At 53.3% G+C, this 27,704-nt stretch overlaps 10 protein-coding genes across 10 annotated transcripts; 5 read left to right on the plus strand and 5 right to left on the minus strand.

Annotated features, from left to right (window-relative positions):
* Nucleotides 1–3,081: 3,081 nt before the first annotated feature.
* On the plus strand, nucleotides 3,082–4,163 carry LTR77_006754 (uncharacterized protein; the record flags this gene model as incomplete). Its single annotated transcript, XM_064803995.1, has 3 exons — nucleotides 3,082–3,179; nucleotides 3,492–3,694; nucleotides 3,745–4,163. 3 exons carry the CDS (start codon nucleotides 3,082–3,084, stop codon nucleotides 4,161–4,163), a joined length of 720 nt encoding a protein of 239 aa, XP_064657796.1.
* Nucleotides 4,164–7,904: 3,741 nt separating this feature from the next.
* Nucleotides 7,905–9,654, plus strand: LTR77_006755 (uncharacterized protein; the record flags this gene model as incomplete). The annotated part of the gene is made up of 6 exons (XM_064803996.1): nucleotides 7,905–7,958; nucleotides 8,006–8,297; nucleotides 8,360–8,459; nucleotides 8,513–8,884; nucleotides 8,947–9,229; nucleotides 9,292–9,654. 6 exons carry the CDS (start codon nucleotides 7,905–7,907, stop codon nucleotides 9,652–9,654), a joined length of 1,464 nt encoding a protein of 487 aa, XP_064657797.1.
* Nucleotides 9,655–10,301: 647 nt separating this feature from the next.
* LTR77_006756 (uncharacterized protein) lies at nucleotides 10,302–12,382 on the plus strand (the record flags this gene model as incomplete). Its single annotated transcript, XM_064803997.1, has 5 exons — nucleotides 10,302–10,737; nucleotides 10,799–10,910; nucleotides 10,981–11,355; nucleotides 11,417–12,174; nucleotides 12,237–12,382. 5 exons carry the CDS (start codon nucleotides 10,302–10,304, stop codon nucleotides 12,380–12,382), a joined length of 1,827 nt encoding a protein of 608 aa, XP_064657798.1.
* A 234-nt stretch (nucleotides 12,383–12,616) lies between these two features.
* LTR77_006757 (uncharacterized protein) lies at nucleotides 12,617–14,319 on the minus strand (the record flags this gene model as incomplete). The annotated part of the gene is made up of 4 exons (XM_064803998.1): nucleotides 12,617–12,875; nucleotides 12,924–13,033; nucleotides 13,117–13,832; nucleotides 13,932–14,319. 4 exons carry the CDS (start codon nucleotides 14,317–14,319, stop codon nucleotides 12,617–12,619), a joined length of 1,473 nt encoding a protein of 490 aa, XP_064657799.1.
* An 872-nt stretch (nucleotides 14,320–15,191) lies between these two features.
* Nucleotides 15,192–17,188, minus strand: LTR77_006758 (uncharacterized protein; the record flags this gene model as incomplete). The annotated part of the gene is made up of 9 exons (XM_064803999.1): nucleotides 15,192–15,350; nucleotides 15,403–15,941; nucleotides 16,001–16,263; nucleotides 16,314–16,399; nucleotides 16,456–16,487; nucleotides 16,543–16,570; nucleotides 16,625–16,719; nucleotides 16,782–17,049; nucleotides 17,102–17,188. 9 exons carry the CDS (start codon nucleotides 17,186–17,188, stop codon nucleotides 15,192–15,194), a joined length of 1,557 nt encoding a protein of 518 aa, XP_064657800.1.
* A 3,617-nt stretch (nucleotides 17,189–20,805) lies between these two features.
* Nucleotides 20,806–21,727, minus strand: FKH2_2 (transcription factor; the record flags this gene model as incomplete). Its single annotated transcript, XM_064804000.1, has 3 exons — nucleotides 20,806–21,372; nucleotides 21,426–21,516; nucleotides 21,570–21,727. The coding sequence occupies 3 exons, from the start codon at nucleotides 21,725–21,727 to the stop codon at nucleotides 20,806–20,808; spliced, it is 816 nt and encodes a 271-aa protein (XP_064657801.1).
* A 217-nt stretch (nucleotides 21,728–21,944) lies between these two features.
* Nucleotides 21,945–23,302, plus strand: LTR77_006761 (uncharacterized protein; the record flags this gene model as incomplete). The annotated part of the gene is made up of 2 exons (XM_064804001.1): nucleotides 21,945–22,145; nucleotides 22,196–23,302. The coding sequence occupies 2 exons, from the start codon at nucleotides 21,945–21,947 to the stop codon at nucleotides 23,300–23,302; spliced, it is 1,308 nt and encodes a 435-aa protein (XP_064657802.1).
* Nucleotides 23,303–23,993: 691 nt separating this feature from the next.
* Nucleotides 23,994–24,653, minus strand: LTR77_006762 (uncharacterized protein; the record flags this gene model as incomplete). Its single annotated transcript, XM_064804002.1, has 2 exons — nucleotides 23,994–24,505; nucleotides 24,602–24,653. The coding sequence occupies 2 exons, from the start codon at nucleotides 24,651–24,653 to the stop codon at nucleotides 23,994–23,996; spliced, it is 564 nt and encodes a 187-aa protein (XP_064657803.1).
* Nucleotides 24,654–24,777: 124 nt separating this feature from the next.
* On the plus strand, nucleotides 24,778–26,088 carry LTR77_006763 (uncharacterized protein; the record flags this gene model as incomplete). Its single annotated transcript, XM_064804003.1, has 1 exon — nucleotides 24,778–26,088. The coding sequence occupies one exon, from the start codon at nucleotides 24,778–24,780 to the stop codon at nucleotides 26,086–26,088; it is 1,311 nt and encodes a 436-aa protein (XP_064657804.1).
* Nucleotides 26,089–26,677: 589 nt separating this feature from the next.
* SNF7 (ESCRT-III subunit protein snf7) lies at nucleotides 26,678–27,499 on the minus strand (the record flags this gene model as incomplete). The annotated part of the gene is made up of 3 exons (XM_064804004.1): nucleotides 26,678–26,748; nucleotides 26,805–27,218; nucleotides 27,307–27,499. The coding sequence occupies 3 exons, from the start codon at nucleotides 27,497–27,499 to the stop codon at nucleotides 26,678–26,680; spliced, it is 678 nt and encodes a 225-aa protein (XP_064657805.1).
* Nucleotides 27,500–27,704: the final 205 nt, after the last annotated feature.

Consider the following 27,704-nt stretch of genomic DNA (forward strand, 5'->3'; position numbering starts at 1 on the left):
TCTTCTAGTTCTCTAGATTACGATCGTAAGAAACGCGCTAACGGCCGCGCTACTCGTTAACGTTACCGTTATAGTCGTTCTTTACTATCGCCTTCTACTAGCGGAACCGAGATATAAACTAAGTATAGTAGTCGCGAAACTCCTCCCTAAACCGGTCCCGGACTACGTCTACTAGGCCCTCGCGTAAGTAGCGGCGCCGTAGCTACTTAACGATATTCGTAGCCCGGAAGAACTCTATACTATAGGTAAACTTATATTTGTTCTTACTAGGGTTCGTCTTATAGTTCGAATAAGGTAGGCCCTTAATATCGGACTCGTAGGTATAAAAGTTATTAGGAGCGAGAGCGCCTTTTAGGCTCTAGCGGCGGATATATTTAATATAGTTTAACTTACGTAGATCCGGACGAGGCTAGATTTACGGAGGTAGCCGCTTTACGAGCTCTAGCGGAGAGGAAGAAGTATTAGCCTCGACTTAGATATACGCCGTAAACTAAGCGGCGGCGGTACGGGTACGGCCTTTATCGAGCGCGTTAATTATACTCTAAGCCGACCTAGGAGTAAACTCGCGCGCGCGCTAAGACTTATAAGTAGAGGATAGTAGGGGCTCGCTAGAGCTAGGTATTAGTAGACCGTTATCGTAATCGCCGTAATCGCGGTTCTAAGTAGAGGAGTATAGAGGAATATCCTTACTACGACGCCGGTTAGGAGTAGTAAATAGCCGCCGGTAGGCCGTAGGCGGAGTATCTCTAATTAGCTTACTACGAGTTATAAGACGGGTATTCGGCTCGAAGTTAGAAAGTATCGAGCGACTACTCTCGGAACGCGGAGCGCCGGCGTCGGAAGGAGCTTAGTACTAAAAGCGCGTAGAATACTAAGAACGCTCCTACTTAGGCGCCGGTCTAGGGCCGGAGATATAACCCGTAGCCTAAGGAGAGGGGCCTATATCGTAAAACCGAAACTACTACTTACTATCGGTAAGAGGAGAGAAAGAAGGAGTACGCCGCTCCTAACGCTCGCCTAGCGTAGGCCTAGAGGGCGTACGAGCTCCTAAAGCGCTACTACGATTCGCTTAGCCGATAGAAGGAGGTTAACTTCTAGAATTACTAGATATACTACGGTTTATTTACCCGCCGAGCTCGTCTATTTACGCGTCGGTAACGGGAGGGTACTTAGTACTATACTAGTAAGAGCTAGAAGTCCGGAAGCTATTACGAGTAGGCTAATAAGAGCCCTCTACGCGGAGAGGTAAAGGAGGAACTATTACGGTTAGTATAGGTACCGTAGCGGAGCCGGGGAACTTACGGCTAGTAGTACGATTCGAACGCCGTAGAAACTACTAACTACTACTACGGCGTAATATACTAAGTTATAGAAAGAAGTTACCTAGACGAGCTCTATACCGGTAGAAGAGGGTTAATATTATAGAAAGGGTTCGAAGAGAGAAACGCTACGCTTTTAAACCTACTACTACCGCCTACGTATAGACCCCGGTTATACGCCGTATAATACCTAGTATACTAGCGGAGATACCCTATATAAATCTTAGGCTATAAAGCGCTACTAATTATAGAGAGTAAACTATAACAAGTAAAGCGGCGTCGTTCTAGATAAACGTAAATTTACTATATAAATATGGAAATAGTAGATCGGCTCTAGGGTAGAGCCTTTATAAGGGGGGGATAGTTATAAGAGGATACCTACGTAATACTACCTCGCCGTTACCGGACCGGGGGCTTACCGCTAGTCCGTCGCTACTTAAGTAACTCCTATCCCCGAGTCCTCTCTCTTCCTTAGATATTCGTAACTATTCAAACCTACTATTTGCTCGTATCGATACTACCTACTCTTAACTCCCTTATAGGAAGACTTACTTCGGCCTTATTCGTCTTTATAGCTAACTCGTGGAGTAGCTCGTACTAACGCCTAGTACTATAGAACTAGAAGTCGTTTAGGTTTTTAGACTCTAGCTTGCGGTATACTATAGTATATAGTAGTAGTAGGGGGGCGTTAGAGGGGGGTAGAGGAGGGGGGGGACCGCTAGTTAATTAATTAAACTAGCTAATTAATACGGTAGTAGTATAATTAATTAGACTAAAGGATACTATAACTAGTATAGCTAGATAGTGTTTTTTAATAACTATATAAGAGGGTTAAGTACGAGCTATATAAACGGCTTATAGATATAGGAAATTAGCCTTATTGTTACAAGACGATAATAGGACAACTAACTAATAACAATGAAACAATAGCGCTCGTAGCTACTTACAATAGCGGCTCGTAGTGGCTCGTAGACTATAATAGCAGTGCGGTAAGAGAGTAAGGTTGTGAAGTTGAAGCGGAAAAAAGCCATTAAAGACACCACGCCTCGATCGCCAACCCCGACTTGCCGTACCGCATTAGAAACAACCTCGAGTTCAGTAGATACGATCGGGCAACATTTTATGTGCCTGAGCAACAGGGCGGCTATACCGACTACCCTTTCAGCAAGGAGTATACAGCGGTCACACCAAATACGGCGGCGGCATGACACCTTCGACCAATACAAGATTTTGTTCCAGCGTACCTTTCGACACATTTCTCTTCTCGATGCTATAGCTCCTGCAGCGGGTGAAACGGGATATACTTAATGTACCCGCTGTCTTCACTGTCTTGGTTAGCCACTGCCATACCTCCCTCTGTAACTCTCCTTCCAAGGCTGCGCCTTCGGCTCCACCCATATGTTGAAGGGCGCCAGCGGGAGCCGCCCCCAGCGCCATGGAGGAAGGTTGATTACTCGGTCTGTTCAGTACGGCTTCGGATCCTGTTCCACTAGTACCTCTCGTTCGAGACCCCGGAAGCGACTGTAGGTCGCGGTCTACGGCGTATCCTGTCATGGCCACTGAGGATGATGAAGGCATGACTGCTCCACTGCCTCCGAGTTAGGTCGTCGCGCCAACTAACTCAATGTCTGGTTCGCCGAGGCCAATGAGTCAGTTCGCGCGACGGCCCCTGTCCAAGATCCGCAACGCAAGTTGCTCTCGGAGCTTTCTATAAACCGGTGTAGATTCGGAAAAGGCATTGTCAGGCCACAATGTCCAGATCATGCTCCAGCCCACGGGAAAGGGCGACGAGCAGATTCTGACGTTCACCCTTCATGGCATCCTCGCGCACATCGGCAAGGGTCTGGCTCATAACTGGATGTTCGTCTGGGTTGGGTTCTCTCCTTGTACAGTCGGCTTTGTCACGCGGCGACAAGGTGGTCGCAACAGCCCGCAACATCGCGGCACTGTCCAGTCTGGGGTCTCACCGGGACCTGCGCACTTTGCAGTTGGACGTGACGGCTGGCGAGGATATACTGCAAGGCAAAGTCTGCGATGCTGTTTCCGCGTTCGGTCGGCTTGATTGTCTGGTCAATAATGCGGGTTACGTCGCTTCAGGCGTATGGGAGTATCTCGAGTATCTTCATATTCTGACGCACCTTGCATGCTGCTTGATTGCTGACCCGAACGCAGAGAGCGAAATTGGCACAACCAATTCAATACCAACGTATGGGGTGCCATTCGTCTTACGAAAGCTGTCTTGCCACACATGCGTCGACGTGGTCAGGGTACCCTGGTTTTTATGGGCAGCATCGCGGGTTGGGTGGGCACTGCCGCTGGGGGCCCCTACAGCGCGTCTAAATTCGCACTCGAAGGCAAGCGTCCCGTATTTTTGTGTCGTTGCGCATGGCACGCCACATCTCCTGGTACAGCTAACACGGAGTAGGCGCAGTGGAATGCTTGAAGAACGAGACGGAGGATCTCGGCATCCGCACTCACCTCGTCGTCCTGGGTCAATTCAGAACCAGCATTCTGGGCGCTGAAAGAAGACAGTTCAAGGTCGTTGGCGACCCTTCGACAGGTTACGATTCTGTGCTACGGCGACTCGATGACAGACAAGCTGCCACCAACGACAAGCAGCCCGGCGACCCTGCCGCAGCAGCTGAACGCGTGGCAGATCTCGTGAGGGAAGAAGGCTGGTTCACAGGCCAATTACATACGCCCTTCCGCCTCTTTCTTGGATCTGACTGCCTCGAAATTTTGCGCAGGAAATGCAAGGAGACGCTTGATGTCCTTGAGGAGCAGGACGCAATTGCTCGAAGCACAGATCTCGATGTGAAGAGCGAGCTTGAAGGGTATAATTAGCCATCGAGAGCCGTAGCTCAAACATGCGATATACTGCCAGAGCGCAGGCAACATGACACGACAAACTCGCAAAGGCTGGCGAACAATGGTTACGGGGATATTGGAGATTCCTGCTTCTACAAATCCTTCTTGGCTATCCCGTCGTTTCCTCCCAGCGCGCGTGACGCATCTCCCACAACGAGGTTCTCGCACCCTACCATGTAGGTCATCGGCAATTTCATGAACCGGTTTACAGTCGGGACCGAGCGCGGCCGCGTATTGCTCGCTGTTGTAAAATTTCAACCAGTCATCCCAACTCCTCACCCACAGCTGAGCACAGCCATCGTAGTCAATGAATCCTTCGCCCAAACTTTTGGCTCTTTCTTTCATTTCTGGAGTCTGATGATGCTACAGGGAAACAGTCATCAGATGGGACGGAGGGATGCCAGGCCACATGGGGTAGCGCCGCTCACCTGAACATATCTCTCGATGCTGGAACGAAAGGCTTGGGTTGCTACGGCCAAATCCGCATGGACAGTCTGCCAGTGGCCGAAGAAACTGTCGTGATCGATCGAATCAAGCTTCTTGAAGAAGACTGAGACCTTGATACATGGCTGGAAGTTCGGCGTAGCGTCGTAGCTGAGTTGACGAAAGGTGAAGTCGTGTTGCATCTTGTCCCAGGGCATTTTGACGGCAGGGGTGGTGGATTGTTCATGGGGAACACCGCAAGCAAATAAACATGGGCTACGTGCGCAGTGAATCCCGCTCGCCTTGCCCGCAATGAGTCGGTGTCTCGAAGATGCAGCAGCTACCACAGTACTATGACTTTGTGGAGAAATGGAGGGTGAAGTCGAATTGAGGTGGGAGTTACTGCCACGTTCGCTTTGCTGGTTCTGCAGCACGCACTGCTAAACTGTTATGCGATGATCGGCCCAGAACTAGCAAGACGCATGACCTTGAAAATGACAGCGAAGAAGACCGCCGGCTAACCGTCGTTGCCATACGCCTTGTTTCTATGCCAATGCACCATACGGGCAATCTCCTTTTACAAGCAAGAGCACCGCGAGCCTTGATGTACCTTATGGTAACGGGTGAGCGCGCGTGGAACGAACGCACTTGGCGAAAGCGACTTTCAATCGTATACGGACTCCTTGGTCCCATCATGGGCACCGCGAAAGATCATTACGGGCGACTTCTGCAAACAAAGAAACTTGTTCAGATCACTTTGAGGCGATTTTGGGTTATTGTTTCTTTCAGAGGATGTTTAATGCTTCCAGGATGGAAGCGGCAGGCGGGCCAACAGGCCAACGCTGGCAGTTGAGTTGATGGAAGCATTGAGGTTCGTTCATCTAGTGTTGACTGTCCTTGCAAGATCTCAATCTGCCCCAAAAACGACAACGCATCTCCCACCCGTCTCACCCCCTTGCATAATATTGATCATCTCGTGAATATCACCAACACTGTGGAATATCTTGAGGTTAGGCTTGATGTCGTGCTTGTGGCTGAAATCGATCGCTGCCTTCAAACGATCGGGGGTGCCACTGGTAGACCCTTTGATCCTGTACTTGCCCAGTAGTATGTCCAGAGCGTTGATGGAGAGATTGCTCTTGGGGATCCCTGCGATCATGAGCAGGCCGTTTACTCTGTCATTGAAGAGTCAGTAAGAGACGCTCCGGCGGCCGCTTGTTTCGATCGGCGCGAGCTTGGGGAAGCGAAAGCATTGTCGAAGGCGGCAGAAAGCAAAGGGGCGAGAAGGAGAAGATGCCCGTCCGGGGCGAAAACGAAGAGACGGGACAAGGGTCGGGAACACTGTATGTTCTCCGAATGGCAAGTCAGGAAGAGGAAGCATGTCGTACCTCAAGAGCTTTGGCGCATTCTCGTAAGCGATGTTCGAAGCGCTCAATACGACCGAGGCATGTGCACCTCCGAACGTGAGGTCTTTGATATCCTGGATTTATTTGGCGTCATCTTTCGAATTGAACACATCGTCTGCACCGCAGCTTGTCGCGGCCTCAAGCTGCGCCGTCGAAATGTCGACGCCAATGACTCGAAGACCTAGTGCTTTGGCGTACTTGATAGCTGGGCACAGGTCTGCGAGCAGGTAGCCCATGACAAGCGTTCCATTCTGCGTTACCTAGATGACCCACACCACCACAGCCAATGACTGCTAGCCATTGTCCCCGTTTTAGGTCGCAATTGGACACTGCATGATAAGCTGGGAGTGTTTGTGTCAACACAGGCTCGACGATCAGTCATTGGGAAAGTGAGGCGCCGCAGCGACCATGTCCATGCCGTCAGGCAACGCGATGGCGTTGCGATAGTCAGAAAGGGAATATTCGGCGAAATGACCGTGCGTGGTGAAGCCGTGCATGCGACCAGAGCCTCTCTCGCAGAGAAGATTGTGAGTTTGGCAGCCTTCACATGAGTCTGTATCGTCGCGCCGTCGTGTCAGCTGCGTATAGATGCCTACTTCTAATAGTGGAGGAAGCACTCACAACACGCATAACTGCAGCCGAGACAGCCAACACGATCGTTGACGTTGAAACCCTGCACTTTGGATCCCATTGCCGTGACCACCCCAGTGTTTTCGTGTCCCAGTGTGACTTTCTCCATCGGCGGCTCCTCGGCAGTGTGACCCCAGAAAAGCATCTGGCATCGCTGTTAGTGTCAAAGAACCGTGGCATCCAGGGATGTGGTCTTGCCAGGTCGGAGTGGCATAGCGAAGCGCAAGCATTCTTGATCAGCAGGTCATATTCGCCCGGTTGAGGAACCGGCAGCGTATTGACTTCGGCCTTGTTGGTAAGCTGCGAGATATCAAGGTCAGCGACGTTGGCCCGAATATCTGATGCTTCACTCGCCTTGTTGTACTGCGCAGCGCGCATGGTCGCCGGTGCGCTTGACATATCGGTCGGGTGTCTCCCTCAGGAGCGAACTGGAACGGGGTAGGGATCGCGTTTTGGGAAGACAACAAGGAAACCGCTTCTTCGCTCTCGTAGCCATCGAGAACGAACGCTGCTCGTTTTGGCTCACCCGCCGGGAGAATGCCGGCACCGCACCATGCCGTCGCCGCCTCGTTGCTGCCGGATGTCCTCGTTGGCATGATTCATGCACCTACGGATGCTCCAGCTGGTATCTCGAGCGAAGAGGAAACGGCTTCGAGCTCTCCCAACAGCGACGGAGTGACACGTGCTAGATACATCTTGCTTCCGCGACTAACATCATGATAAAGCACTCGTTCTATTGATCTATGTGAGAAGCAGATTATCTAGGTACAGTGTTGGTTTCCAAGTTTCCAGCCAGGCGCTTGGCATGCTGCAGATGCCACGAAATCCGAAAACCTTAAACCTTAAACAAACATCGCCAGCTCTTGCACCATTTCATCGTGCCGTTTGTACGAGGTTTATCCTGTATTCTTCCCAGACCCGCAGATTCGGGTAGTACAGTTGTGTTATCCCGGAGGCTTTAGCCGCTGATTCGTGACGTTCCTGGCTGGGGCACCACCTTTCTAGAATGAGACCATGATTCGTCTCCTGCGCATGTGGACTCTGAGGGTCCCAGTAGCATTTGTCACCAATCGAGCATGTAGTCTGGCTAAGGAATACTACCGCAGGTCCTCTGTTCGATCACTCGACTCTCCATTCATCCTTCTTGTGAACGACATACTTCTTGTGTCTTCGAGCAACAGCAAACATGGAGTTTCAGCCGCATATCACATAACTGTTTCTCAACAACGAGGTATTGACCCAGCGCTCGATAAACCGCATGCATTCGCTGACAGTCTTGTATCCAGTATATCCACTGTCGATCAAACAAAACGTAAGTATCTCGCTGCATTGGGTTTCTGCATCTTCACAGCTAACCAGGCGTTTCATAGCTTGACAGTCTCCAACCCTGCTACCGGCGATCTTGTCAGCGATACCATACCCGTGGCCGGAGATGCGGACGTTGATACTGCAGTGCGATATGCCACTGCCGCCTTCGCCCACAACGCACCGTGGCGGCAGTTCGCCGGAGTCGACCGGGCAAGCGTTATGCTCCGGTTCGCCGACTTGCTCGAGAAACACCGTGATGAACTAGCTCGCCTAACGCGTTTAACACTCGGCGCTCCAGCCTTTGGCAAGGCTGAAGTGGACACCGCCATTGGCCAATTCCGGTGTACGTCCGCCTCGGAAGGACCCACTGTTAGCGATGGCATTCAGCAACTAACATCGAGCTAGATTACGCTGGATGGGCCGATAAAGTCGCTGGTCAATCATTTCCCGCAGACGGAGGGCTGTACAAGATCGTGAGAAACGAGCCCTTGGGCGTAGTGGCAGGGTATCTTGCTCACATCATGCTGAGATACTGTCGTGTACTGATTTTGGGTACAGGATCATTCCCTGGAATAGCCCCATCGCGTCCACGGGTCTGAAAGCAGCTCCTGCCCTCGCAACTGGCAATGTCTTCATTCTCAAGCCAAGCGAGAAGACGCCGCTAGCTGCGGCAGCGCTTGGAAAATTGGTTTTGGAGGCCGGCTTTCCCCCAGGTGTATTCCAGGTGGTTCAAGGCGATGGCAGCACGGGCGCTCTCTTTGCCAGTCACCCTGATGTGGCCAAGATTAGTTTCACCGGCAGCATAGGTACAGGCAAAGCCATTCAGATCATGGCCGCCAACAGTAATCTCAAGCGCGTGACCTTGGAACTTGGTGGCAAGAGCCCGGCGGTGGTATTCGATGATGCAAACCTCGAGAATGCGGTCGAGTGGTGTGTTGGCCTGACCATTGCGCCGATACCGGAACTGAGAGGTTTGGCTGACATTTGTGCAGGTGCGTCAACGGACTCACGACAAATTCTGGCCAGATCTGCTTCGCCGCCACACGACTATACGTGCAAGCTGGCATCTTTCCCCGGTTCCTTGAGGCCTACCGAAGCGCCTTAGAAGCCAAGGCAAAAGCGGTTGGCCATCCACAGGATGCTGGAACGCAGGTTGGCCCAGTCGTCGACAAGGTGCAATACGAGCGTATCAACAGTATCAACAGTATCATCCACACTGCAACGAGCGAGCGATCGGGGGAGCTTTTGATAGGCGGCCCGGGAGATCGACCCAAGGTAAGACGATATCGGCCCTTCACGAGACACCTTGGATGAGAGCTCTAACGCAGATGCCTCAGGGCTACTATATCGAACCTACCATTTTCACCAACACAAAAGATGATGCATTTATCTACAGAGAAGAGATCTTCGGCCCTGTGGCCGTGCTGAATCAGTTCGAAGACGAGGCCGAGATTGTCCAACGCTCAAACAACAGCAAGTACGGACTGATGGCGGGCGTTTTCACCCAGGACATCAATCGTGCCCTGCGCATCAGCTCGGCCATCGACTCGGGAGTGGTGGGTGTGAATTGCATCAGCACAATCCATCCTTCGACGCCGTTTGGAGGCACGAAAGAGAGCGGGGTGGGGCGCGAGTGTGGCGAATATGCACTAAGAGCATATACGGAGCCGAAGACAGTCTTGATCAATGTAACCTACTAGCTCGGTCGATAAATGTCGAATGCGCACTGTACTCGAAGTTGTAGAGAGTGTGCGCAGGGATAGACGCAGTCCAAAGCTGAACAGGTTGCCGCAATGCTGGAGTGAGCTACGGAAACATTGATACTGGACTTTCTATGGTCCGCTACACCAACCCACGTTCTCAATGGATCGGTCGAAGAGATAGATCTAGGAAGTGTGAATTCGAGCACATCCGGTGAGGCAAGGTACAAAGTTGCCGTCTCGGCATGAGTAATGTCATCCTCTTTGTATTAGTAAGGTGGCTGTCTCGGCATGAGACGATCCTTCTACAGGCATGAGTAAGTCTTGCTGTGTGGGGGATGCATACACGTTTGCGCCTCTGACTCATGCTTATCGCTCTCTCCCTTACATGATCCAGTGATTACGCCATGGTTTTGCTATGCCATTATGCCTGGGAAGAATGCCGCCGGCAGCTGCGGCGGCCGGCAACGGCCCTCAATCTGAGCATATCTGCTTCAACGTAGCGTTCGAAGCCCCTCACCAGGCCTTGTGCTCAAACTGCCAACGCGGTAGATTATTCGACATAGCCTCCCTGCGCCATACCATTGCTTCCTTCACTATTATTCTCACCGACTGAACAGAACAGAACAGAACGCGAATACAACGCAATGGGCAGCATATCTCCTCCTAAAGCTCGCATTGCATCGGTCTCTGGCTCTGTCACCGACCGACGACATGAATTTGCGGAGATTGCGGCACACGAAGATGTGCAGTACATCACAGGCGATTATATGTCGGAGTACAACATGACGACGCGCGGCGGAGGGAAAACCGTTGGCAGCAGCAGCGACATCGCGAAGACCGAGTACGAGGACTGCTTCTTAGAGTCCATCCTCCCCGCCCTGCCGCACCTCTCCGAGCGCCGCATCAAAGTAGCTGTGAACGCCGGCGCGAGTGATACAAGAAAGCTGTACGAGATCCTTCAGGCCGAAATTGATGCACAGAAGCTCGATCTTCGGGTTGCGTGGGTAGAAGGCGACGAGGTAATGGCCGCCGTTACTAAAGCCATTGACTCTGGAGAGGGCTTCACGAGTCTGACGACTGGTGAGTCAATAGCTTCCTGCTTTAACTCTGCGCTTAAGCCTTACTGAAGACGTTACTACAGGCAAGAAACTGAGCGGCTGGGCCTACGAACCGATATATGCTCAGTGCTATCTCGGTGCTTTCGGGATTGTAGAAGGCTTGAGGCAAGGCGCTGATATCGTCGTTTGTGGAAGGTACCCGTTTCACACCGGCCGTACGTGCTATATATTCCCCGCTAACATATCCCGACTTTGTTTCTGCTAGGGTTGCGGATGCGTCTCCCGTCATCGCTTGTGCTGCGTATCATCACAACTGGACGAGGGACGACCTGTCACCGCTGGCGCATGCCTTTGTCGCAGGACATTTCATCGAGTGCGGCACTTACGTGACAGGCGGCAACTTCTCGGGGTTCAAGAGTCTGCCGTCGGGGATGGCGACCAACATTGGCTTTCCCATTGCAACCGTTGATGCGGATGGTGTGTTCACCATTTCGAAACAGCAGAACAGAGGAGGGATGGTGACGGTCGACACATGCAAAGCCCAACTTCTCTATGAGATCCAGGGCCCGCTCTACTACAACTCGGACGTGATGGCCAAGCTCGACAACATCAAGATTGAACAAGTCGGTCGTGATCTGGTGTAAGTACAGTCCTCAGTGGGCTCCTAGTCTTCTTCCTTCGCTGACTCGTGTCTCGTCCAGACGGGTGTCGAACGTTGGCTACGAGAAGCCACCTCCGACGACCAAAGTCGGCCTAACAGCACCGGGCGGCTTTCAAGCAGAGGTCCACTACTTTCTCTGCGGTTTGGACATCAAGGAAAAGGCAGGGATGATCGAAGCGCAGATCCGCGCAGCGTTGGACGTCGCCAAATACCACACGCTGAAGTTCCGCATCAGTGGCTCCTGCCCGTCAGAGCCCTCCAACCAAGACGCAGCAACGGTCGATTTCCGCATCTTCGCGCAAAGCACTCACCATTCCGCACTCGCGGTCGAGAACTTCCTCCGGCCGTGTACGGACTCGATCATGCAGAGCTATCCCGGTGCCACCTTCGCCGTCGACACTCGCCAAGCACTTCCCAAGCCTTACTACGAGTATTGGGTCACCGTGCTGCCTCAGAGCGAAGTGAAGCACGCGTGTCATGTGCCCCATAAGAACGCGAGCATCCCTATTCCCCCACCGACCGACACTGTCGACTTCGTGTTCGAGCAGGACTCATACGAGACGAAAGACCCGGTGGAACTGTCGACCTTCGGGCCGGCCATTCGAGCACCCCTCGGACACGTCGTCCACGCCCGGTCCGGCGACAAAGGCTCGGATTGCAATGTGGGATTCTTCGTACGTTACGCAGACGAGTGGGATTGGCTCCGCAGTGCCTTGACCGTCGACCGGATCAAGCAGATGCTGGGAGAGGACTATGTCGGCAAGCCCATCTTTAGGTTTGAGCTGTCTAACATCTGGGGTATTTCTCCCTTCTTCCCTCCCATGGAACGTCTTTCTCTAACATACTGACCATCAATGTAGCCGTCCATTTTCTGCTGAAAGACCACTTGGACCGCGGTGTCTCATCCAGCTCTACCTACGATGTCCTGGGCAAGAATGCGGCCGAGTACCTTCGATGCAAGTATATCCACATTCCGCTCAAGTTCTATGAGAGGGGCAGGATCTGAGAAGCCTGACTTCTTCGTCTGGCAGAAGACAGGGGAAGACGGGACCACTTTCTGTTTATGATCTCTGGAAGGCTCTGGGGATACACACGTTAGCGAGCCCGACGAGTGTCATTTTTACGGTGTTCGAGGCTGCATCTGAGGGTATTACTCCCTCGCAAACTCCTGCAAGAACGTTTTCGACTCGCTATGGATACAGGATGATCGGACGATCTTAACACCGTCCAGCGTCCCCGGTCATGATCCCACCTTGGTCGCTTTCGCCAAGTCCGGGAAGTAGTCTTCAAACTCCTTGGAAACCGTCCAGTTGCCTAGTCTCCGCACATGCTTCTCAAAGATCGGGGCAATGACGAGATGTCCAGTACATTCATCCGTCGCCAATGCGTCGTCAGTATCGTAAGGCCAATTCACCGAGACGGTGTGCGAGTAGACCTCTGAGAAGACTTCGAAGCGGTAGAGGATTGGGTTCTCGATAAGCATGTCTCGGACTGCAGGCCTCCGGCAAGTTAGAAGATGCCTAGATGGCTGGTCGGAGTCGACTCACCACGGTATATTATCTATCCATGCCGCGTGAGGTGTTGTTATCTGTGTGGCGGTTGGTCGCAGCCATCGCGGCATGTACTCATAATTCTCCACGGTATTGTTGATAAGCCACTGCATCACACTTAGCTTCATGCAACAACCATGGTTCTCGAAACTCCTCCACTTCAGGTTGTCCACGAAAGGCGAGGGCTTACCCTGAGGGTGGCATGCATCTTAAAGACAATACCAAGCTTCTCCGGCGCCTGGATCTGGCCGAACGTAGACATCACATCTTCGATGATTCGACAAATGGGATGATGGTTGCTTTGCGACCCTGGATGGACAATGGTCGCAACGTATGGACGAGAAGGCCCCAATACCGTGAGAAGGGAGGCGCCCTCCTGGAGAAGCTTTCGCTGTCCGGAATAGAAGTTGACTAGAATGGTGTCGAGTATACAGGTTGATTGCAGATGAGTACATGAGATCGCTGCAGGGCCCTGGCAGAACGCAGGAGACGGCGCGTTTTTTGCAGACGTTGATGCGTCTGAGTCGAGGTTCCGCATTCGCTGAATGGCATCGCTGGTTCCTCCGCCGTCCATCAACCCCTGGCTCTGATCTGGTGCTCCCAGCTCCGAGGGACTTACAGAGTATGATTGTCCGTCCGCAGAAATGGGCGCCTCTGGCGAGTGGGGAACATCTCCACGCCGAAAGTCGTCACTGTGACTCCCAGAGACTTGGTCGGATGGACATTCGGAGAAGATCGGCGGGTCTGTCCCATTCGAGGCCATGCTGTGGTCGCCTGAAGGACATCCTGCCGTAACGTCGTCGTTGTTGCCCGTGGCCGATCCGCCTTGCATGCCGCTGTGACCGGGCGCGTCGCCTACCGAGCCCTCACCGGGGGTGCGGAGTAGATTGTGGTCGTCGTGACAAGCTGTGCAGTGTGGCGTTAGCGGGGTTGGCCGTCAAGGGACTCCTCCCGCGAAGTCGCAGGGGCAGGAATCAGAGGGGACGAAAGGTTCCGATGACGCACAAGGACTCTGGGGGGTCGGACGTGTCGCGCGAGCCATGTCGTTCTCGCCGTGAAGTATCAAATGCGCGATGCTGTCTAGTCGCTCGCGCAGCCGCGTGTTCTGCTCTTGCAACGCCGTGACCTGCGCGACATGGTGCCGCTCGCGCTGCTCCGCCGTCTTGCTCAGAAGCTCGACCTCGGCCTCCAACGTCTGCACACGCGACCTTGCGCGGTCACGCAGAGCCGCCTGCGCCTTGCGATCCACCTGTCTCTTCCTTTGTAGGCGTTCCGGCTCGAGGTGGGAGACAGCGCGGGGTTTCCGGCGCTGCTTGGGCTTGATCGTCGGCTCACCAACCCCGGCCAGCACAGGTCGGTGGTCGCTCGGAGGCGGGGGCGGGGGCGTGGGCATGACGAGGGGGAGATGGAGAGAGGAGGGTTGGGTTACTGCTCGCCGGGTGTAGCCCTTGCAAAGATCCTCGGCTGCACGGCCCACCTGCACCCCGCAGCGCATCGCCTAGGTCCAGGTCCGGGGCGCCGCGGGGTGGAGCGGAGGAGTAGCAGTGAGAGTTGGAGGGGGGATGGGGGTGGCTTGTGGTTTGCACGTGTGACGGACATGTATCCGTACCTGTAGCCACATGCAGTCTTCCAACCGCGCCACCGGGCCCCCGCCCCAACCGTCTCGGGGCAGGTCGCTGGTGTCGCTGGCCCACCCCCCACCTGCCCGGCTGGCACCGCGGAGATGCATGTGCTTGTGGAGAAACGGCTACGGCCTTCACCAAACCGGTGATGCTCACTGGCGGAGACAAGATCGCCTGGCTGGGCGAGGAAACAAGGCAGACACTTGGCATGAACCATGCCAGCTACATGTACCTATCATGACATGACGCCTAGCAACACAAGTCTTCTGCACCGGCAACGGCTCCGCCGTATTCATCAGGCCAGCCGGGGCTAGGCATCTCTGCTGCCGCCTGACGCTCTAGGAAATGGTTCCTTCCCGCTTGTGCAACAAGATGGCGTTACTGCGATGTGCGAGCTGTCGAAATTGCTCTGCTCGGCGTGTGAAAAAGCATGAGCGGATCAGTAAGGGACTTAGGTAGATCCAAAGTCCAATAATGTGTATACAAGGTGATAGTTGCTGAACAACCTCGTTGGTGGGAAATCGTACACAGCTGCCGCTTTAAAGGTTGGATCGTACGGGATCTGATATCGACACAAGTCCATTGCCATGCAAAGTGCCATTCCCCTACCCACATGAGCCGTCGGATTTTGCTTCCACTCCCATCACACCTGTTCTGCTCCGTGCTCAAACTTTCCGCTCGAAGTTTGCTGCTTCCCCATCATGAGGGATTCGCCAGAGATCTGGCCGCCTTGATGGATACTTGGAGGACTTCCGTCTTTGCAGAAAACGTAATCGATCTCTTCCAGTGTTTTGTTTGCGGTCTGAAGTCCAAAGTCAGCGTGAGTTCAATGCAGAATTGCTTCTCTTCCATACCTCTGGCACAAAAAAGTACGTAAAGACCACAGCAAGGACGGTCATGATGCAGTAGAGGAGGTAGTACTTCCACCCCAAGCTCTCAATCGCATATGGAGTGATCATCGCGACAACCTTACGAGGGGTCAGCGGTTGTAGTCTTCCAACCATTATCTCAGGTACACTCACAAATGTCCAGAGCCACTCAGAGAACGCGCCAATAGCTGTACCGATGTGACGGATGTCCAGCGGGGTGATCTCTGCAGCGTAGACCCAGGGAATGGTATCCCAGGACATGCCGAACATGATCTCAAAGAGAAACAAGAAGGCCAGTGCCATTCGGCTTGACGCGGGGGTGGCGACCGCAATGCCGGAAGTGAAGATGATCAAAGCCACAGACAGGCCTATGCCGCCCCATATCATAGTCTTTCGGCGTCCAAATCGGTCGAGAGTCCACAATGGCGGAAGTGTGCCAAGCCAGAAAGCAATCTGGATGCAACCAGCGACCAGACTGCTCGTCTCGCGATCAAATCCGACATACACCTCCAAAACAATAGTGACTGTTGATAAGAAACTGTCAGTGCCCTGGCGATTACGCTCAAGCAAACGCAAAACTTACCATAGAAGGCAATGACGTTGATGCCAGTGAACATCTGAAACAGATAGATCATGAAGCAGAGGACGAGTCGTCTGGTTTTCTTGACGTCGCTCTTTTCCCGCCAGAGACTGGACCATTTGAACTCGCCGTTCATCTTCTCCAGTTCCCACGCCGCTTGCATCTCGTTCTCGATGCCCCGAACCTCCGCGCTATCTGGCGGAAGGTCTAGTAGACGGGATAGAACATCCACTGACTCGACTTTGCGACCAGCTGCGAACAGCCACCTGTAGGTTTTCAGCACGTATAGCTTTCTTGATGCGACTAGATGACTTACCTGGGAGTATCCGGAAGGAACGTGAGCATGATGATGGTCACTATCAAAAAGATGCACTGGAACGCAATCGGGAACCTCCAGACGATCTATAGGTCGATTAGCGGGGATAAAGAAAACTCGTCGAAGACCGGGAGCTACGTACACTGCCCGACAGGCTGCGGATGGTGCCGTAATCTGGTCGTTATCAGTCGATTTCCAACGCCGTGTCAAGGCTGAGTGGTGCGTATACCGATCCAATACGCCATCACCGTGCCAAACTGCGACTCCGTTAGTGCGAATCAGGGGAGAGTCAGCTGGCGGTGTCAACTCACGATAACGCAGGATAGCTGGGCAGCCACTCCTCTGCCGCGACGGGCAGCTGGAGAGATCTCTGAGATGTAGATGCCGACTGTCGAAGTGTTCACGCCTATTCGAATTGTAAGCTACGGCGCCAGTATGCGATTGTCATAATGCGATCGATCGAGATACCATTGCCCACTCCGGAGATCAATCGTCCCGCGATCATTTGGGGAGCGCCATAGGCGGTGAATTGAATGATGGCACCAATGAGCATGACCACGCACGCCCACAGGACGGAATTCCTGCGGCCGGCCTTGTTGCCCCATACCGCTGCCACCACGCAGCCAGCCAGGCATCCAATGTTGTAGAGGGCAACGATTGTTCCCAGATACAGGGAAGACGGGTCACCCATGGCACTGAGGAAGGTAGGCTGGGTGACCAGACCTCCAAGGACTCCCTGGCGGGTCTTCAGCGTCGTAGATCTCATGACAGGCGCGAGTTTCGCTCACCTGGTCGTAGCCGAAGAGGAGGTAAGCGCTTGCACAAGCTGCAGTAACACTCCATGTCAAAGGTCGGCCGCGTAGATCGTCGAACATGGTGGAGGATTAGGAGGACCGGACTCCAATTTCTGCTGACTGATGCTGTTGGTAGACAACCTGGACGCCGTTGGAGTGAAGGCGAGGAGAGGCGTTTGGTGTTTTATCAACACTATGTGGAGCCCGCGGCCACGATGGCTGACCTTTGGGTATGGAGAAGGCCATCTGGAGTAGAATTGGAGATTCATGTTTCATCCATGCCCGCCCGTCCAAATCGCCCGTTTTCAGGGGGCGTCCTTCGAAGGGATGGACATGCACCCAAAGCTGGCATGATTCATTGCAGGCCCGACCGTGGAGCGAGTCCCGCCTCCAAACTCAGTGATAACATGCCATGACTGTTGGTCAAAACACCCGAAGGCTAGCAATATCGGCTGCGATATCGCTAATGCCTAAGCGGCTAGAAGGGCAAGACACTACTTCTTATTAATTAGCTGAACTATAGACTTGATTTTATTCGCCCGCTTAGTAGACTTTAGACATATAATAGATATGTTGTCTTTATATAATACCGCCAATTGCTTACTTAAGATATAAAGAAAGATATAGAGAGAGGTATTATAAGCTATAAATAGTACGCTAAAGTAGAATATGTGAAATATATAATTATATTTCTCTCTTCTAGATAGTCTCTACCTATAGTTACTAGTTACTAGTACTTGGTATTCCGAATTGGTATCTAGTATCTACCGAGATAGAATATATAACGAAACACCTATCTATTCCTCTACCTATAGAAAATCTAATATGGTATTATAAATATTAGGTAGTATAGTAACATTGTAATAACTAGCAATAGCTTAGGCTTTAAGCTCTCTAGAAATATATATACTGCCTACCTATGTCGACTATTCAATGTAGAGGAGGGGGTAAAGTTCCACGACGATACCGCTGTACGCCAAGATACGCCAAGACCCTACCATTTAGTAAGGGCCTGCGAGCTTTGCTAAAATTCCCCGGATTTTGGAGCGGACAGGTATTTCGTTCTGCATTCTAGTTGCATTGGAAACCGGACGGAGAACTGAAGTACGACGAGGAACATGTATGCAAGGTAATAAAAACTGGCTTGACCTTTAAGCGCCACCCATTCCCTCACCGAACACAACCCAACTCCGAATTTGCTTCCTGCAGATTAAGTCACCAGTACTGCGCATCAGCCCAAATCGCACACACGACTTCTTCAGATTGAAGGAGTGTTTTGGGGTAAAGACACTCACGGTGAACAGCTGCTGCCGACCAGTCAAATCCAGCTACACCGCGCATATGGAGTATACCGTAGGTAATTCCGCCCCGGCCTTGTCTAGAGTAAACAAACGGCTTTGATCAGCAAATGTGTCTTCTCATAAAGGGCCGCCAAAGCCAGAGGCAAGAAAGCGTCCTGGACTACAACGCGAACACAGCTAGTAGGTCAACCTAATGGATTGATAATGCGTTCTTCGTTCTCGGTGTGCAAACCCAACATACGAGCTTCCAACAACAATACCATGAAAATCCTCATCCAAAGTGGCGATGCACCTACGACACCATCTCCAGCCTACGAAGTACTGCACGTCTTCTTCGTAGAAAGGGCCAACAACGTATCCGCACCTCCACCTCCATTACCTCCCTGCTGGAACTCCTCCTGACGACCCCTCCACTCCCGAAACTGCTCCCTGGTCATCTTCTTCAGCTCTCTATTCTCTTCCTCCTTCTGCTTGCAAGCTTCCCATGCTCTCGAGATGTGCTGGCGGTGACGGTCCATAGTTGCGTCCCAGCTTCTTCGCTGAGGAGATCGCGATCTGTTTCGGCTGTCGTCGCGAGCGCGAGTCGCCGACTCTATCAAATGGCGGTTGAGAATGATGCTGTCTCACAAATTCCGAATCGCGAGATCGTTCGCTCGTATTCTGGCATTACGCTGGACTGGACTTGTGTTGCGTTGGGTGCTCTGGTCGTTGCTGGCACTGGGTGCTGTGGTTGAGACGCGAGATGCAGCAGGGGTGGTGGTGTTATCGCTGCGGCCACGGGTACTGCTGTTGGATGCCTGGACATGTTGAGTGCGGTTTGGAGTGTTCGTGGTACCTGCAACAGGGCCGCTGCTTGACTCTGCATGTTCGTCCGGCTGTGGTGGACTAAAATGCTGCCCCTGATAGCTAGGAGGAGGCTGACTTCTGGTAATTGGTGAGCGGTAAACAGCACTGATCATCGCAGAATCGACCGAAGAGCACGGGGTCTGACAGACTGGACACTGCGGAGGGCGCTCGTGCCTCAACGCAGGTTCCAGGCACCCGCTGCAGAAAAGATGACCACACGGCGTCAGTAATGGGTATTTGGCTTCGTGACCGCACATCGAACATGTGCCGAAGCTGATGCGCTTTTTTCTCCTCTCTCTCGACCACGAGTTCTCGTAGTGAGCATCAGTGATGATGTGATCGCACGACGAGCATCGACTTGCCGGGGCCCAGCATCTCCCCTGCCCATCGCTGTGCAAAGGTCTTGACAGCGTTCGACCCCTTGGCTCTGGAGCATCGGGTACGAACGATGGGTCCCGTCTGACGAAGCTATTGGTTGGCTGCGGAGTATGGCGTGGAGGCTGGGGAGTAGCAAGCGCAGCATTTCGCAGACGCTGACCACTCGGTACATTCGCCACGGGCAACTGTACCTCTCGTTCGACTTCCTGCTCGTGGGCAGGCTCTGTTGGACGCGGGCCAGGAGGATTCTCATGCGGTCGCAATGGTAGTCCAGTCTGTACCGCCGGCTGTGGTACCGGTGGCGGAGGTCGTGCAGGCACATATCCAGTACCTTGCTGTGGACTTGGGATCGGCTGTTGCGTTGGAAAAGCCTGATGCTGACCCGCAGAAGATGACGCCACAGTCGATTCTTGAGATGCGCCTTCGGTGTGCGTAGGTCCTTGACGTGCTGCCGGTCGTCTACGATCAGCGGCAAGGAGAACTCTTTGCTGCTGGCTGGTAAGGAGTGGTGGGTTATGGAAGGGCTGGGTGCGTACAACAGCCCGACCGTCCTGGGAAGACGTTGGCTGCTGGACAGGTGTCGGAGTCTGCAATTGGTCTCCAGTTGTTGTATCGGTTGCGTGGCTGCTATGAGCTTCAGAATGCGTTTGGGATTGCTGGTTGGTGGGAGGAGAGGTTGGTTGATTCTGTTGATGAGGCGTGTTGGAGGAACTGGGCGTGGCCTCGTCAGCCCACTGGCCGGCAGCAGGTGGTGAAGAGCGAGAGTTATTCATCGAGCTTCGCAAGGTGTCCTGATTGTGTGGTCGTGCGTTGAACATGGTCAGTTGCGTCGAGGTATAAATGGGCTTGAATCAGAGAAGTCAAAGTTTGCGAAATGTTCTTTGATGCGGTGAAGGATGGCGTGGAAGCTGCAGAACAAGCAGCACATGCAGCGTTAAAAAATTATAGCAAGCATCCAGCATCCCGGTGAGACATGATCAGGCTTTGAGGTCTCAGACATTGTGTCGTGCGAGTAAGCGAGAAGCAGGAAGTAGTTGTCAGCAGCTTTCGAGTGGTGAGACTATACTTGACGAGCATCTTTTGCGTGGGGTCTCTCACCAGATTGGTTGCTGGAAGGGTAGAATGACAACGATTGTAGTGGCAATCAACAGGTTTCGACCATAGAGAACGTACTCAAGACTCTCTCTTAACAAAAGCACAAACCTCCTTCATGCAATCGACGAAAGCCATGTCCACGCTGACCTCGTGCTTCCGCTTGTGTCCGCCCGGTCCAACGTGCAAATCGTCGAGCAGCTCCTTGATCATTCCCATCATTGTCTTCTTCTTCCCGCTGTTGCTCTTGTCGCCACCGTAGTTGTCCCAGTAGCTCGTTTGGAGGTCCTCGCAGAAGTAGACGCCGCCAGGCACCACAGCTTTCCACAGTACCTCGAGGCTGGTGATCTGCTGGTTCATGCGGTGGCCACCGTCATCGATGATGATGTCAAAGTTGGTTCCGGCTTCGTCCATGAAAGAGTTCAGGAAGTCCACGTCGGCTTGGTCGCCGGTGTAGATAGTGGCTTCGGTGGTGTTGGCAACCCACTTCTCTGCACAGGCGGCGTCGTACTCGATGAAGTACAGGTCGACATAAGGGAAGTATTCGAGCCAGGTGTAGAACGATGCTCCAGGGCCGTAGCTCATGTCGCAGCCCAGTCCGATCTCGAGCATCTTGATGTGCTTATCTCGCATTGTTGAAAGGTACTTCTGCGTACGGTTAGCCAGGGATGCACGGCGTCGTCTTGATCCAGAATCCTGACTTGATACATGTGGTGGTAGTGATGAGCAGTCACCTTGTCCGTGCCATAAGACAGAGCGACTTCGTAGAACGACGGTCTCGAAGCAGTGTGACTGGAGTGCAATCAGTAGGTCGAAGGTCGTGCTTCGCTGAACTGGACACCAACATTGCCGACTCATGATGTTTCTGGTTTCCATCAGCGCTGAGAGAGCTCCTCCACGACTCCAGCACACCATCGAAGTGGTGAAAGAGGGTGGCGACAAGTAGGATCACCCCAAAGGCGGCCAGCAGAAGAGGGAGACGATTCGCTTGAGCGGCAAACATGTTTCGATTATCGCAAAAAGATGATGTGATTCCCAAGTGTTGTGTTGCAACAGAAGAAGTCAGGTTAAGACACGAATGTGACGCGAGGTTGCGCACGCCGGAACGCTCGAAAATGTCGCGCAAGGGCAACGCGATGTGGAATGAACCTGGGCTGCTTGACGAGCTCGAGACTTCTCATCTTGATCTTTTTCAGAACTCGTGAAGACTGTGGAACGACATGGAGCTGTACGGCATCTACTTCGCAGCATTAGTGTGCTTCAACATCGCCTTGGCCGCACATCGCCACCAGACCGACAAACATGCTCCGCTGCAAGAGACGCTCGCTCTACCATCCAGTGATAGCAAGGGCGCGGCATCGAAGTTCAAAAGAGAGTACTTTGGCTTGTATGCTTTGGTGATGGCCGCAGATTGGCTGCAGGTGAGCGGAGCCCACTCGTATGCATCCAAAATCTCGCTGACAGCTCCAAGGGTCCATACATGTACACCCTTTACAAGCATGAAAAGGGTGTACCGGAATCCACAGTCGCCTCTTTGTTCACTGTCGGCTTCGTAACAGCAGGCATAACAGCGTCGTTCGTTGGATCGTTGGCGGATCAGTACGGGCGGCGAAACGGCTGCCTCGCCTTCTGCGTCACCTACGGCCTCTCCTGCTTGTCGGTCTTGAGTGACGACATCTTCGTCCTCTTCGTCGGCCGAGCGTTGGGTGGCTTGAGCACGACTTTGCTGTATTCTGTGTTCGAGGCATGGATGATCGCAGAGTACCACAAGCGAGAATTGAGCGGGTGTCTCAGCCTGGGGAGCATGTTCAGCACTTCGGTGACGTTGAGCAGCATCGTTGCCATCCTGTCGGGAGTCATCGGCGAGGCGGTTGTCGGATACACAGGCACCAAGACGAGTCCATTCATGGCTGCTTTTGCTTGCCTGGCTGCGGCTTTCGTCGGCATCCAACGATTCTGGAGTGAGAACTATGGCGACGAGGCGACCAAAAAGCAGCAAACCGAAGGCGGTATAGGCACGCTGCTGTCTGATCGTCGAATACTGGCACTGACTACCACGACGACATTCTTCGAGGGCTCGATGTACCTCTTCGTCTTCTTCTGGTCGCCGACGCTCATTTCGGCCCATTCGATGGCCAATGCAGAGACACCGCTGCCATTCGGATTGATATTCAGCTGCTTCATGTGTGCCATCATGCTTGGAAGCATGATCTTCAGCACTGTCAAACCAGAGAACGCCCGGGATGCCGGACACCTCACGCTCAGCATATTGGCCCTGGCGTCGTGGGGCCTCCTCATACCGGTACTGCAGCGATCCGAAGGCGCAACCTTCTGGTCATTCGCCCTGTTCGAAATGTGCGTGGGTCTGTACTTTCCGAGCATGAGTCGTCTGAAGTCGGAAGTGGTTGAAGACGCAGTGAGGGCAAAGGTGTACGGGTTCATGCGGCTGCCGCTGAATGTGTTCATCGCGGTTGCTTTGGGCGTCACTCAAGATGGAGACGAGCATCGTCGGAGAGTGTTTACGACAGCTGGCTCTCTGCTGCTGGTAGCATTTGGCGTGGTCAGACGATACCTCTAGGCCAGACCGAAGAGGGCCGCTCTGCGGAGAGATGGTGTTTAATCTGCATCTTGGTAATCTTCCGAGCGAGCCTGAACATATATCATGCTATTGTGGTGGCGCTTTGGACCTAGGTGCCCAGCAGGAAATGCGGGACTACCGGCTCGAGCGGATGAGGATGTTCGCTGGTCGACTGCATTGAGCTGTTGTGCTCCACGAATTGAGTATGGAGAGCTGCTGATTGTTACTTCGCTGTTATTGAACATGCTCCCAGCCTAGACTATCGTAGGCTCCCCGAGTGGCTGCGATTTCCCGTTCTATGTTGGATTGATGCCGAGTTGTAAAGACCAGAAAAGTAGTGGTGATGAGCCTAACCCATCTTCTGATTAACTCTCTCGTGTACCAAGCACAGAAGATGAGCATGAGAATCTTGATCAGAACCGCAGAGCTCGACCATGGAAGGGAATCTTGCGACCACAACAGCTTCGAGAAAAGCCGATATGCGACACCGAATAGAGGTGAGTATATGGGGTCCATAGTTGATAGCTGCTGGTGGTCTTTGGAAAGGAGTGATGAAAAGAGATGTGAGATGCCAACCACAGATGAACATCTCCCACGAGTGAGATCTGACGCAGTCTGCGAGTAGCCTGCAAGTCCCCGTGCCAACACCGCACCTCAGGCGGAAGCTTCAACGCCCTCCACCTCAGAGCCTCTACGACCCCCGGTACGTCGTGTAACTCCACGGTCCAAGCAATAGAGGCAAGTGGTAGTGCTCTTCTTCCTTCTTCACAGAGAACGTGATGGCCACCTCAGGGTAGAACGTCTTGTCGTACCCGAAATAGCTTCCAGTAAAGAATCGAAGTCTGAGCACAACGTGTTCGCCTTCTGCCAGTTTGGACTTCCTTTCGGCGATGTACTCGTTGAGTCCTCCACTGAGGTTGTCCCACGCTGCGACACGACCATCGTTGTTGGTCATCGCCTTCCAGGTTGGCGGAGTAGCGCCAGCAGCGTAGTCGATGGCCTCAAGTGCGCATTCGATGCCTACGCCAGGCTTTCCAATGATGGTGTCGAGGACATGACACGTGATGAAGGGTCGTTCGGCCATGTTACGATCGTCCTGCAGAGGATATGGTTGCGTTGACAGAGCTTGTGAAGAGGCCAGAGTTTTTGGAAGATAAGGTAGAGCACGTGTTCTCGGCTCGTTCCGGGCTTGGCAATTGTGCTCTGTCGACGAGGAAGAGTTTCACATGTCACCGGACAACTTCACTTTACTCTTGTGACAAGACGACATTAGGCGGCGTATAGAAGCCTCCAACATACCATATCCCCCATCACCTACCTCATGGACTTGCGACTCATCCACGACACACATCGCGATTCCTACGACCGGTCGCGCCCACCCATACAGTGACATTCAGCAACGTATGCTGCCACAGCGTTAAGCAGTGCGACAGTGACAAGACACATCACAACAAAAAGGGAAAACAACCGTCAAAATGAACCGACGCGAGTTGTTAGCAGGCAAGACTGTCAGTAGAAAGGCGAAATCACGGACGAGCACACCAAATGCCAGCAGACAGGTCTCTCGAGCCAACACGCCGTACCACTCCGATGACGAGGCCGACATGAGCGACACTACACAGTGGAGTACTAACAGTATCGACGACCTCATCGCGAGCGCGGAAGACGACAAGACTCCGGACGCTTGGACCGCGTTTCTGGACGAGAAGATGAACGAGATCTGCGATCGAAAACGTTCGAGCGTGCAAGGACGTGAAGACAGCTTGCAGGCTTTTATCGCCGGCCTGACACGGCATTATGGAAAGCAGGAGATAAAGCGGAAGATGGGCGAGCTGGTCCCGAGCCTGCTAAAGAGTGTAAAGAGCGGGCAGACCGAGCGTGAGACCGTGCTAGCGTTGAAGGCTTTGGCGCTCATGCTGGTCACTGATCCTTCGGAGGACTTCTACGATACGGTGTCTGGGCCTGTCAAGACCGTTGTCACCGACGCGCAACACCCTACGGCCAAGATTGCTGCGATGCATGTCCTGAGTGTGGCCACGTTTTATGGCGGTGCCAGTATGGAGGAGGTCGAGTCAATCATGGACTTCTTCTTGGAAATCGCAAGCTCGGACGGCAGCTCCATCGAAGAAGCGGACAACGCAGAAGTAGTCGTTACTGCCCTTGAAGAATGGGGCTTCCTTGCCACACAACTCGAGGACCTGGAAGAATCTACAGAGGTGGCCATGGACACCTTCGTCGATCAACTCGAAAGTGGCGATGCCGGCGTGCTCACCGCTGCCGGCGACAACATCGCGCTTCTGTACGAGAAAAGCTACACGGAAGCTGAGTCGGACGACGAGGTCGAAGAAGGAGAGAACGAAAATCAGCTCTTCGCCGATGGAAACGCGAACAACGGCAACCGCGACGTCATGATCAAGCGCTACACTGTGTACCGCCAGAAGCATCGGCTCGAACAACAGCTGGCCGAACTTGCTAAAGCCTCCTCCAAGCGCTTGTCCAAAAAGGATCGCAAGTCGCTCCACATGACCTTCACCGACATCCTGCACACCGTCGAAAAGCCCACACGCGGCCCACGATACAGCACGGCGCTCGACGAGGATGGGTACGAGATGGGGTCGAGGTTGAAGATCAATGTTCAGAACGGTGGCAAGATGACAATTGATAAGTGGTGGAAGCTGCATCGACTCAATGCTCTGAAGAGGCTGCTGCAGAGTGGCTTCTTGGAGCATTACGAGAACAACCAGGTCGTCTTCGATACGCTGCCGGTGGAAGTGGAGGGTGAATGAGATTATGAGTGATGAGTGATGACCGTATGTAGCGTGCATTTCTACCAATTTAAAGCTGCCGCCCGCTGCTACACTCACTGTCATTCATCTGAACTGGTATTCTGTGCGTGGACAAGCGGCGCACATCCGTACAGACCAACGCCTGGATGTAGTGATCGTTCTCACCCGTCTCCAGCTACTCACCGCCACCACACCCTCTGTTCACTCTCCCAGCCCCTGAACTTTGCTTGGAGAAGCCGCCAGCGCACTTTGCGAGGAAGATATCGAAGAGGCAGACAACGACGTGACATCTACGAGCGGCCACCTGTGATGATGCTTAGGCAAAGCGATGCGGCCTCGACGACGGAGTGACCTTCTCCCAGCTTCAAAGGTCTCCCGGAGACGTGAGAGGCACATGAACAACGTTGGAACAGGATGAGAACTCGAGAGTACGGCCGTTTATCCGTCTTGAAGAGCGGGCCCACAGATTTCTGTAGTCGTGTCGCGGATATAAACTTTAGCTCGTCAGGATGTCTGCTTTGAACATTTGCTATAACACCATGAAATCGAACGCTCCAAAGAACCACATGTATGCGCTCCCTCCGGCTCGCTACATCGCCATCTCAGCCTGCAGCTTCTTGAGCTCTTCTTCCTCGTCGTCCTCTTCGACTCGTGACCTGGCTGTGTGAAGTGTTAGCAATGCGCTGGCATCACTCTGCAGACGGAAGTATACTTACGCTCTCCCACTGCCGCGTTTGGCATTCGCTGGATCTGATCGCTGACTGGCATGCTGCCCGTCTTCAGCATCTTGTTGTCCAGCTCCTCCTGTTGCAGTTCCGCCAGTTCTTCGTCCAGGTCGTCCTCGTCCACAGCGTTCCCAACCGCTCCTTGTGTTAATGCCTCGGCAATCTCTTCTCCGACCGCATGTTGCTCCCGCAGCTCCTCCATCGTCTGATCCACCTTGTCGATCGTAAGTCCGCCGTGGATCTTCTTCATGGCCTGTTGTGCATTCTTCATGGCGTCGAGCGTTTCTTTGTTGATGTTGGCGGTCTCAATGCTGCTGATCTCCCGCTCCACAGTCATCATCTGAGATTGTGTTTGCTCCAACTGGTGTTCGAATGCTTTTTTCCGCCGTAAAGCTGCTTTTGCGACTACAAACGTAGGATATGTCAGCGTTCGAGGCCTTATCGTCTCAGCATCTCATGGCCTCCACCGCCGAGCTGGCGTGACCAGACTTACCTCCCTTGTTCGAGCTCACGTTCTTCCGTGCCACGTTGTCCTGCTCGTCCATCTGATTCTGCAAATGTCGCTCCCGCTTCGCCAGCATATCCAACGTGCCCCGCAGCCCTAAGATCGCATTCTTGGTGGTGTCCTTTGTCGCTTTGGCGTTGCCGCCGAAGAGGTTGCCCCAGCCCCAGCCGTTGGATGCCATGATGGCGACGGCAGTGGCTGATCAACCCCAGGTGGTAACTAGAAGTACTTGCACGCAGGCGAAGATGAAGCCCTCGTGAGTTCCCAGCTGCCTAATCTCGCCGGACTGCTGCTCCCGGTATTCGCTGAGACTTTGTCGCAGGCTTTGAACGTCACTATGTAGGTGCCTTAGAAGTGGTGGAATGTGTCGCAGGAGATTTTCTGGC

This window comes from Saxophila tyrrhenica (assembly GCF_035928015.1).
Source record: "Saxophila tyrrhenica strain CCFEE 5935 chromosome Unknown scaffold_10, whole genome shotgun sequence".
In the NCBI taxonomy this organism is placed as follows: Eukaryota; Fungi; Ascomycota; class Dothideomycetes; order Mycosphaerellales; family Extremaceae; genus Saxophila; species Saxophila tyrrhenica.